An 11,748-nucleotide genomic window follows, 5' to 3' on the forward strand; every position below is an offset into this window, starting at 1 on the left:
AACTTATCCATAATCATGTCAAGTGTTAATTTTAATTATGTAAAACTAATAAAATTATTAGGTTTAACATATTTTAAAAATTGGGGTTATAGATTAAGAGTTTCAAATATATTTTTTAGGGTTTAAAATTTATGAATTGAAGTCTAAAATTTTCAAAATTATAATAAAAATATATTTTATTTGTTAGAAATATTGCGTAGAATCTTACCAAAAAAAAAAAATATTGCGTAGAAAGTTTTTTTTTTCTTTCTCAAATACTGTTTAACAAGGGTCAATTACATAAATATCATAATTAACTACAAAATTATAACTAAATGATATTATCAAACTTAATTCTTAATATGTCATTATTTTCTATATATTACAAATAAAGTATGATTTTACATCCTAATTTAAAAATTCTGGACCCAATTCATAAATTCTAAACCCTTGAAAATATATCCTAAATACCTAATTTATAAATTCTAATCCTTAAAATATATTGAAAATGCTAATTTTACTAATTTGATATAATTCAAAATCATTACTGACATAGTTATAAATAATTTTTCAAATCTAAATTTGTGTGTAAATTTCCCGTTTAACAAGGATACTAGCTTAAGCCCATGGGCCTCTAAATTTCGCATAAATAAATGGAAAACCCTTAGCAGATAAAGGAGTAAACGAAGCCCACAAAGACATGAGAATAGGCCCATACAACTCACTGGAAATAAAAGTACATACATATTTTCAGACACATTTAATGCAGTTAATTTTTCTTTGGAAAATTTAATGCACTTATTTTTGGTATGTGAAATCTTACAACTCATCCTTTATCTTCATAGATACTATTATTGATAAGAGTATTCCTTTGAACTTGAGTTTACTTAAGTACTTTTGATTTGATAAAGTTCTTTTGAATGTTATAGATTTATATTTTATTCAATTAAATTTCTATTTTGTAACCTACTATTATTCTTTGATCATAAACCTACAAAAGACAAGTAATAGGGGTAATTAGGGAAAATAAAGGATACGTGGCATTTAGGTTATTATCCCTAAATGACAAGACAGTAAATATATGAGTGGAAAAACAGTAAAATCGGAAAAAAAACAGCAAAACTGATAACATTATCTCAAAGTTCGGATTATAGAAAAATCAGTCCCACACGCTGAAGTTAAAGATGCACCATGGTACTATTCACATTATTTAGAACATGCGACATGTGGAGGGCTCAACTAGATGATCTCGGATGCAAGATTGAAATTGAAAAAAAGGATTATCAAATAATCTAAGGCATAAAGGTAAGCTTACCCTTTTTGTGAGCATTGTGTTATAGGTAAACAACATAGTGTAAAATTCAACACATCTAATTCTAGAAGTAAGAATATTTTAGAATTGGTTCATTCTGATGTGCGATAAGCACCGGTATCATCTTTAGAAGCTACATACTTTACGTCCTTCATCCATGATTATTTAGATGATGATGGGTGTACCTTATCACGAGAAAAGTTGATGTATTAGAAACCTTCAAAGTATTCAAAGCATGGAAAAAACTTGACTCTAGAAAGAAGATCATGTGTTTAAGGTCAAATAATGGAGGAGAATATATGAGTGAATAATTCACTATGTTATACACTCTTCTATAGAATGGAGTGGCAGAGCGGATGACTGAATCAAAAGGACTGATAGACCTGGCAATTATCGTGTTCGAGTCGTGTTCGTGTCGTGTCATTTCGGGTTCGTGTCAAAAAGAGTAAACCCAAACCCAACCCAAAAACTTTCGTGTCAAAGTCGTGTTAACCTGTTCGGGTTAGTGTCGATTTCGTGTCGTGTTTTCGGGTTACATGTAATTTTTTTATGCATATATATTAATAATAACTCTTAAAAATATAAGAAGATATGATACTGTTTTTAAACAGTTTATATCATTTTTAGATTAGTATGTAAACAATAATTATCGAAAAGTTCGATAATATCATATTAGAGGGTCATGTAATGTGTTTATAACAATTTAGGAAATTCAAATTAATATTTGCAATTAATAATTATAATTTTATTATCTTTATTAATAAAGTGACATAAAAAATATGAGAGAATATAACAATAATTTTCAATATTCGTGTCATTTCGTGTCATTTTCGAGTTCACATATCAACACTAACCCAACCCAAAAATTAGCGTGTCAGTTTCGTGTCAACCCAAAAATGACCCATTACCTATTAAGCTCAATACTAACACTAAAAATCCGTGTCGTGTTCGTGTTGTGTAATCGGGTCGTGTGTCATTTTGCCACCTCTAAGGACTGATGATAATAATTTCAACATTATACTATTGTATGCTGATGACATGTTGGTATCAAACCCGAACAAAGATTGTATCAAAAAAATTCAAGGCACAGTTGGCTAGGGAATTTGAAACTAAGGACTTGTGATCAACAAATAAAATTCATGCGCACTTCAATATGTAAGATTATAAGTCAATATACATCCCACTTTTTATTAATTTCAAAATATCTTCCAAAATAAATCTTAGAAGTGAAATAGAGAGGATGTAGATGTCTCGATTATCATATCATCAACAGTCAACAGTTTGATTTTTTTTTACTCAATTATTTAGGATTTTTCACATAAATTTTTGTGTTTTATTACAATCCCCTTACAACGGCTCCTCTATGGGGTTTATGTCCCAATTAAAATTAAATTATTGGATAAACTCGGATTAAGAAATTTTTTGTATGATGGTTTTAATTGGTTTAGCCATAATATTAATTTTAATAATTAAATGGTTTGGAAGTTTCCTAAATACTACTACCTCCGTTTCATATTACATGACTTTCTAGAGATATTTTTTTGTTTCATATTACATGACACTTTATATGATCAGTACACGTTAAGTCATCTTTTTTTCTGCTATAAAACATGATTTTACGAAAATTAATTAGAATAATGGACTTATTATAGAATAAATAAATATTAGAATCAATAAATAAGGGGCAACAATGTCCTTTTTTACAATATCCTTAATTTCTATACAACTCTCTAAAAAGTCATGTAATATGAAACGGAGAGAGTAATGATTTTCAAAATATCAATCGTAAATATTCTGAAATTCTATTTAAAGAGTTGAAGATGATTAATGTATTTGACCGAATATGTTGAATCAAAGGTCTTAATAATAGTAGAACCCACTCCTACGTGACAATGAACCAAAGCGGAAAGTTAAGGTTTTCTTCCTTAATTACTTTGACACTTTAAACATCCTTAAAACGATATTGACTTTTAGTCCATCGGATGTCAATAGTACTTAATTTTGATTTTATTGAAACACAGGTTCAAAAATTTCAACTCCTACTAATCTTGACCATCTAAAGCATCTAAAGCACTCCTAGAATAATATACATCTAAAGCACTCCTAGAGTAATATACCGGCCAATGAATTCAGGATACATGTATATATATTTTTTCTTTTCACTAATTACACTATATATTCTAAACTATTTTTATTGATCGCAAGTATTACTCTCGAAATACTGTAAAATATATACACACCTAAACTTGGCAAGTTTTGCCTAATGACACTCTGAACTTTTAAAATAACCTATCACACATCTATAGTTGGTTTTAAAAACCTATTGCACATTTATAGTTGGCTTGAAAAACCTATCACACACCTATAGTTGGCTTATTTAGACCTCCTACACACAAAATCGTTGATATTTTGTATTTAACGAACGAGGTGGTATGCGTGTTATAGAAAAAAAGAAAAGCACGTGAATTCGTTCGGTATGCCACGTCATCTGTCAAAGACAAAAGATCAACAATAGGTCCGAATGAGCCAACTATATGTGTGTGATATGTTTTTAAAGCCAACTATACGTGTGCAATAGGTTTTTAAAGCCAAGTATAGGTATGTGATAAGTTATTTTAAAAGTTGAGGGCGCTATTAGGCAAAACTTGCCAAGTTTAGGTGCGTATATATATATATATATATATATATATTTTTTTTTTTTTGGTAGGAAAATGAAAGGAAAAAACAAACAAAAAAACCAAAAAAAGGCCTAACCCGGGATTAGCTTAGGAAAGCTAACCCCCACCACATCCTCCAAAAGGAGATAAAAAAGGAAAGTAGGAGTAGAAGAGAAAGTAGTGACTCTCAACATCTTCTCATGGCGCTCAGCTGCTAAACGATCCGCCACCTGGTTCTGTTCTCTGAAAATATGGCTGAAATTGATGGACTCGAAGGAAGAACAAATCCTTCTAATACCTTTGATCAAATTCTGGCTATTCAAACAAATAGCATTATCATCTGATATCATTTTGATAGCTTTGAGGTTGTCAGATTCCACGAACAACTTCTTTCAGCCTATATTTTACTTTTTAATTTAATAATACACAAACGGACAGGACACTGTTTTCAAGCTATTTCATTAATTCTCTCCTACTCCCTTAAATTATCCATAAATCCAGTCATAAGAGTCAAATTGAACTGCTCGTGACTTGATTAATTAGTATTGTGGATCCAGACAAATCATTATTCTTTCCAAATTAATCTTTTAAGACCAATTCCTTAATCAGTTGCCGCCCATTTCATTAACTTCCAAAACCGGCCATTATTCTGATTCTTCAATCCTAACTTAAACTACCACTTCTAACATTTCATTTCTCATCATCAAACATATCTCATTCCTTAATTTCCTCGGAAACAGACATGTCTTTCTTAATGTTACTTCTAATAGTACTACTAAATCTTTCCAAGCTATGTGTTGATTCCAGGAAAATTCCTGCTGAGCCATCAACATGTCCGTTGAGCTTCGGTTTCTTATACGAATTAGCTAAGGAATCGAGTCCAAGGCGCGCTCTAATGGATGTTCAGACTCAATGCCAGTACATTCAGAAAGGAATCCTCTTTGTTCGGTCTGATTATCTCCGAACGGATGGTTATTTTGTTCCGCCCGAGCATTCTGTACACGCGTGTTGGGAGACATACCGGACAATTGTTAGCGCATACTTGCAGGATTTCGATGTGCAGAATACCTGTGGTTATCACCCCGAATGGATATCCGGGATGTTCATGAATGTTACAAGTCAGGAAGAGTTTGAGAGCTTGATTCCAGGGTCTGAATTGAAAGAAATGAGAATGACTTGTAACCAATCTTTGGACAATGACAATGTTTGTGATTCGTGTATTCGTAAGTTGTCGAAAATCGATGAAATTCATCTTCAGGGTCGTCGGGATACTAATGATTCGTCGGATGGTACTGATTATATGTTCATGTATGCTGCTGCTTTCAGCAATTCGGTTGGATCAAGAGATTTAGCTACTGCGAAATGCTTTTTCAAGCTTGAGTTTTCGGTGGATGAATTCGTGTCCGAAAGAAAGCACAAATCTGTGATTTCAGGGGTGTTTTTAGGCTGCCTTGTCGGGGCATTGGGGGCGTTTATTGCAGTATGGGTGTTCTGGATGTTGCATAAGAGATCAGATAAGGGGAAGAAGAAGGAAAACAAGCTTTATGATGATAATAATAAAGAGGACGCAAGTTTAGAAATCGGAGTACGAAGTACTAATTTAGTGAAATTCAGAATCCACGAAATCAGGACTGCTACGACGAATTTCTCTAGGAAAAACATCATTGGAAAGGGAGGATATGGAAATGTGTTCAAAGGAAAATTACTCGACGGATCAGAAGTCGCGTTCAAACGATTCAAGAACTGTTCTGCTTCAGGCGACTCGAGTTTCGCACACGAAGTAGAAGTGATTGCGAGTGTTCGACATGTCAATCTAGTCGCGTTGAGAGGCTATTGTACCGCAACATTTCCTCTCGAAGGTCACCAACGAATAATCGTCTGCGATTTGATGCATAACGGGAGCCTATATGATCATCTATTCGGATCAGAACCCGAGAAGCTAACCTGGCCGATTCGCAGGAAGATAGCACTAGGAACAGCTCGCGGATTAGCATATCTACACAACGGAGTGCAGCCTGCAATCATACATAGAGATATAAAGGCGAGCAATATATTACTCGACGACATGTTTGAGGCTAAGGTAGCGGATTTCGGGCTGGCGAGGTTTAATTTGTTTGGAACATCTCATTTGAGCACTAGAGCTGCGGGAACACTTGGCTATGTTGCTCCTGAATATGCTTTATACGGGAAATTAACCGAATGGAGCGATGTTTATAGTTTCGGAGTTGTACTTCTCGAGCTTTTGAGTGGGAAAAAGGCGTACGAAAACAATGAAGGGGAAGTTTCGCTCTTGACGGATTGGGCGTGGTCATTGGTGAAGGAAGGGAAAGCGATGGAGGTGATTGATGAGAGAATTCCGGGACGCGATTCGGTGGAATTGATGGAACAATATGTTCATGTTGGTGTGATTTGTGTTCATCCTGAATTACATGCTAGACCAACAATGTATCAGGTTGAGAAAATATTGGAAACAAAGATGCAACTTGGAAAAAAAGATTCAGTTTTGGAAGCTTCATAATGATTTTTTTTTTTTTTTTTTTTGTTGATTTATTTATTGAATTCATTGTGTAAATATGTAAAGAATTTTAATGTTTTGTATTAATCAGAGATTGTGGTAGGGGTTTTGTTGTAATTTGCAAATATGTTGCTCCTATTTTAGCCTATGAGGAGGATTTTCCAATAACATTTTTTTTTATGATGAACAAAATTCAAAATGTTCCAAGAAAAGAAATTATCCTATGATAAGTTGTGAGCCCTGTTGGATATAATTTTATATCTATAGTGATTAGACATAATAAAATCATTTTGTTAGGATAAGGGTAAGAATAAAATTCGATAGAAATAATTATAAATCTATGCATGTTCCTGATTGGTTTAACCGTTGCTGTTAGCTGTTGCTATAGGTAGCAGGTGTCAGTTGATTTTTATACTAAAAGCAGCTGTTACGGAATTTTATCAAGAATTAAAAAACAAAAATACAGTTCCGAAAAATGGAAACATATAGGCAGTAAATCCTTCATTACGTTTGCATGCGACAAAATCCAATGATCATGTTTTTCTGTACTGTAGATTCGTGACTTGGCTATGTGATTTTGTTAGGCTGTTGTTTGGGGTGACAGTTCTTCATCCTAGCTCTTTTGGCGAGTTCATCCAAAGTGCGCTTTTCGGTTGAAATTCAGTCCGCAGGTTCATTTCTTATGGATTGCGACGATTATTAGCACTGTTTGCATTATTTGGAAAGCACGCAATGACTGCGTTTTCGAGAATGTGATGCCCAATTTCCTTACCGTTGTTCATCTGCTCCGACGATACATTTACAAGGCAGATTCACTGCACTCTAGTTTTACTAGTGTTTCTAGGGTCGAGCTTCGCACCCTCAGCCGTTTGGGCATTGCTCCTCGGGCTCGCATGGCTCTATGGATCATTGGCGTCATGTGGCAGCCTCCTCCGGGCTCCTGGGTCAAAATTAACACGGATGGTTCCACTCTTGGTTCACCAGGACTTGGAGCGGAGTTTTCCAAAATTCACGAGGTCTAGTCCTTGATAGTTTCGCCTTTCCGATCCCTCATTCATTTGTGTTCCTAGCTGAACTTTAGGCAACGATTTATGCTATTAAAAAAGCTTAGGGACGAAATTGGACTACTATTTGGCTTGAATTTGATTCTTTTTTAGTCGTTTATTTGCTCAATTCTAAGTCGCCTCATGTTTCCTAGATGGTGAAACAAGGCGTGTGCTACACCTCTCATCTCTCATGCATGTTTGTGTTTCTCACATTTTTAAAAAAGGGAACCATTGCTAATATTTTTGCAAAATATGAACTTCAGACCACTTATTACCATTGGTGGCACTCTTTCCTATCTTTTTATAATTCCTTTCTAAACGATGGTTATAATAAGATTGAGCAATTTCGATTCCTTAAGTCCCTCTCATGTGGGCTACTATAACATTATTCATTTCATTCGTGTATTCATTTTGATTTTTTCTAATAAAATATAGACTTAGAGCTTTGGTTTTCTCCTATGCGCCAAATGCTTGGGTGCTAGCTTCCAATCTTTACTTAAAAAACACATTTATAGAAAAATTAATTTTTTTTTATGTGGATGTAACATAAAAAATAAATTTTGTTTTAGTTTAATATTTGAAAGATAATCTAAGATGATCAGTGTTTTATTTTTATTCAAAGGTTGTGTTGTACGGAATTAATGAAAGATAAATAAACAAGCAATCGAAAAACACAGATTTACGTGGTTCACCAACGTTGTGTTGGCTAGTCCACGGACAGAAAGAGAATAGTATTATTAGGAGGCGAAAATCAGATTAAAATGATTAGGTTTACATAATGGGGTATTTATAATACCCAATCTAACCTAATCCCACTAGGAAACCATGATCCTAATCCCACTAGGAACCCATGATCCCAATCCCACTAGAAACCCATGATCTCAATCCAACTAGGAACCCATGATCCTAATCCAACTAGAAATCCGAAACCCAATACTACTCCGAATAGGAAACAAGATATACTGATTCAAGGCATTACGACAAATCTCCACCTTGACTTGAATCCTCCTGAAAACATAACAGATGCACCAATGACAGTGCCAGATGAACAGACTTCTCCCTCTGCCTCAGAGTCGCCCCCACAGGGCAACTAATAATCTCTGACGTTTAGCAAGTACAAACAATGTTGACTTGCTTTGTGGAACAGGCTTGGTAAACATGTCAGCCGGATTGTCAGCAGTGCCTACCTTCTTCACCTTGACCCTCTTCTCACTTCTCAGAAAATGATACCTCACATCTATATGCTTGGTCCTCTCATGATGAACCTGATCCTTGGCTAAACAGATTGCACTCAAGCTGTCACAATACACTGTAGCCTGATCATGATGTAGACCAAGATCACTAACCAGTCCTTTAAGCCAAATCCCCTCCTTAGCAGCTTCAGTCAATGCCATATACTCTGCTTCCGTAGTAGACAAAGTCACTGTAGGCTGTAAAGTAGCTTTCCAACTGACAACTGAACCGCTAAGAGTGAAAACATAACCAGTCATAGATCTTCTACTGTCAACATCTCCAGCATAATCAGAGTCTGAAAAACCTATCACCAAACACTCTGTATCACCTCCATAAATGAGACCAACGTCAGATGTACCTTTTAGGTACCGAAAGATCCTCTTCACAGCTTGCCAATGCTCCTTGCCAGGTTCATCCATAAACCTGCTAACAACACTAACAGACTGTGCAAGATCAGGTCTAGTGCAGACCATTGCATACATCAAGCTTCCTACTGCACTAGCATAGGGAACTCGAGAAATGTACTCCTTCTCTTCAGCAGACTTAGGTGCAAAAGCAATAGACAGATGTGCACTTGCAGCACTAGGAGTATCTATGGGCTTTGCAGTAGACATGCCAAATCTTGACAAGATCTTCTGAATATAGCCCTTCTGTGATAGAAAAAGTTTCCTTTTGCTTCTGTCCCCTGTAAATCTCTATTCCCAGAATTTTTCGAGCTGTACCCAAATCCTTCATCTCGAACTCTGCGCTGAGAAGATCCTTCAACTTCTGAATGTCGTGCTTCTTCCTTGCAGCTATCAACATGTCATCTACATATAACACCAGATAGATAAAGGACTCATCTTCTAGTTTATTGTAATAGACACAACAATCATATGGGCTCCTGGTGTAGCCCAGCTGCATCATGTAGCTGTCAAACCTCTTATACCACTGCCTGGGAGACTACTTAAGTCCATACAAGGACTTCTTCAACTTGCAAACATAATTCTCCTTTCCAGGAATCTGGAAACCATCTGGTTGGGTCATGTAGATCTCTTCCTCCAAATCTCCATGCAGAAAGGCTGTCTTTGTTGGGGTTTTGGTGTCCTATAGTTAATTGTTGCAGGATACAAACTTAATGTAAATGAATTGTTCTTTATATCATTTGTTTTAATGAGATATATGTTTTATAACTATATAAAGGCAAACCCTTTTAAGCACTATATAAAGTCTAATAAAAGGAAATCCGTAAGTTTGTTTAAAGTGATTATAAAGTGTTCATACAAGCATGAAGTGAGACAAAACTTTATAATAAACTAATAAACTTAAAACCACCCCAAGTCAAGTGATATGTTTAGGATTGATATATCACTGTTGAGACTTGTATGTAACAATGTCTTTTGTCCGACAGAAAGCTGATCTCACAAGCTTCATATATATAGATATCTGGACAGTTACATAGATCCGATGAAACGTCGTTCATTAGGATTGGGGATCCGATTTGAGATAATAGGATGGGTAGATTCATCCTTGTCACCTGTTCATCTCATTGGTATTAATAGGTATAAGTAATCCTCAGACTCAAAGGAATGTTAATTGGTCATCCTGAATTACTGAATGTGAGACTTTGATCCTGTGGTCCCACGATCCTTAACAGAGATGACTCCGGGGTGTGAACTGCAAAGGTTGGGTGTCACAGGAAGTAATGTCAGGGTAGTTATACATTGGATTGAGCATTTATCACTCCCGATTAATGGGAGATATATCCAAGGATCGCTTGTGGAAGACTCGACTCTAAATCCTTGCAAGGTGATAGCTTAAGAGTAGAAATACAGATTTCACTTAACCTATCTATTTGAGTTGACTCGGCCTGTACAAGTAAAATGAACGTCTCGCTATATGTGACTTGACATCACCCATAGTCATAAGATTCAGTTCAAGGATATAGTTGATAAAGGATCGAATTATACTGTAACTAATACGGAAGGGTTAACGACAGAATCAACCTGTCTTCTTAACGGACTCTGGGGGAATGATTACAGACTTGCCTATAACATACTCAGTACATCATTCCGTTATGCAAGGATTAAATATAATTCTTGAAGAAATTAATTTAATAGTTGCATACGGCCAGAAGTAGTAAGAACCTAATGGATCACACATAAGACTTGGAACCAAAAGAGAGATGGATATGATTAATAGATGGAAGCCCAATTGAGCCCAGTAAGGCCCATTTATATAGAGGGGGCCGAAATTTATATATAGTAAATAAGGAATTATTTTAATTCCATTAATCCTAATTTGATTAGGTTTGTGAATTAAATTAATTAAGAGATAATTAACTTAGGAGTTTTAATTAGATTAATATACTCCTATTATTATCCAATTAGGTTATTTATTATTATCCTAAATGTATTTGATATATTATAAGATAATAATTAGGAATCCTATTCCGAATGGAATTCCTATTAAGTAACCTATTCCTATCTAACTAGGGTTTAGATACAAGCGACTATATATACCCCCTCCCTATGAGAATTTCGACCAAGCTAATAATCTCCCCTTATTGTGATTTTCGAAACCTACATTAAGTAAGAGAGAGTGAATTCGCATCCCCTAGTTCGTGGACAAGAATTCATACGGCTTCCGTCAATTGATTAATCTCATCCATCCCTTTTTCTCTTTGATCTTGTGTTGGTTAATTAGAGGCAATCTAATTTGGTTGCATCTCATAAGGGTTGATTCCATCTTAACCTCACCGTGTTATACTTTGTGGTTGGAATCTCGGAGAAGATTTGTGGGCGCTTCTTTAACAACGGTAGATTGTTCATCGAAAGGTATTCCTTCTTATCCCTCTTTATATGAAATAACGATTAACGGATCCTATGGTTAAAAGGAAGTAGGCTAAAATTTTTATATTTTCGCTGCTATACCTTAGCTTAATTTCCTTCAGTCTTTACATCAAGTTGCTCAAACTCCAAATCCTGATGTGTAACTATAGCTAGCAACACTTTAATAGAGGGTTGT

The 11,748-nt window shown here is 35.1% G+C and overlaps 1 protein-coding gene across 1 annotated transcript; it reads left to right on the forward strand.

Moving 5' to 3' along the window:
* The first annotated feature begins 4,690 nt into the window (after window positions 1–4,690).
* LOC136207290 (probable LRR receptor-like serine/threonine-protein kinase RKF3) lies at window positions 4,691–6,466 on the forward strand. Its single transcript, XM_065998576.1, has one exon. It carries the CDS (start codon window positions 4,691–4,693, stop codon window positions 6,464–6,466), a length of 1,776 nt encoding a protein of 591 aa, XP_065854648.1.
* Window positions 6,467–11,748: the final 5,282 nt, after the last annotated feature.

Source organism: Euphorbia lathyris, chromosome 9, assembly GCF_963576675.1.
Source record: "Euphorbia lathyris chromosome 9, ddEupLath1.1, whole genome shotgun sequence".
NCBI classification, from domain to species: domain Eukaryota; kingdom Viridiplantae; phylum Streptophyta; class Magnoliopsida; order Malpighiales; family Euphorbiaceae; genus Euphorbia; species Euphorbia lathyris.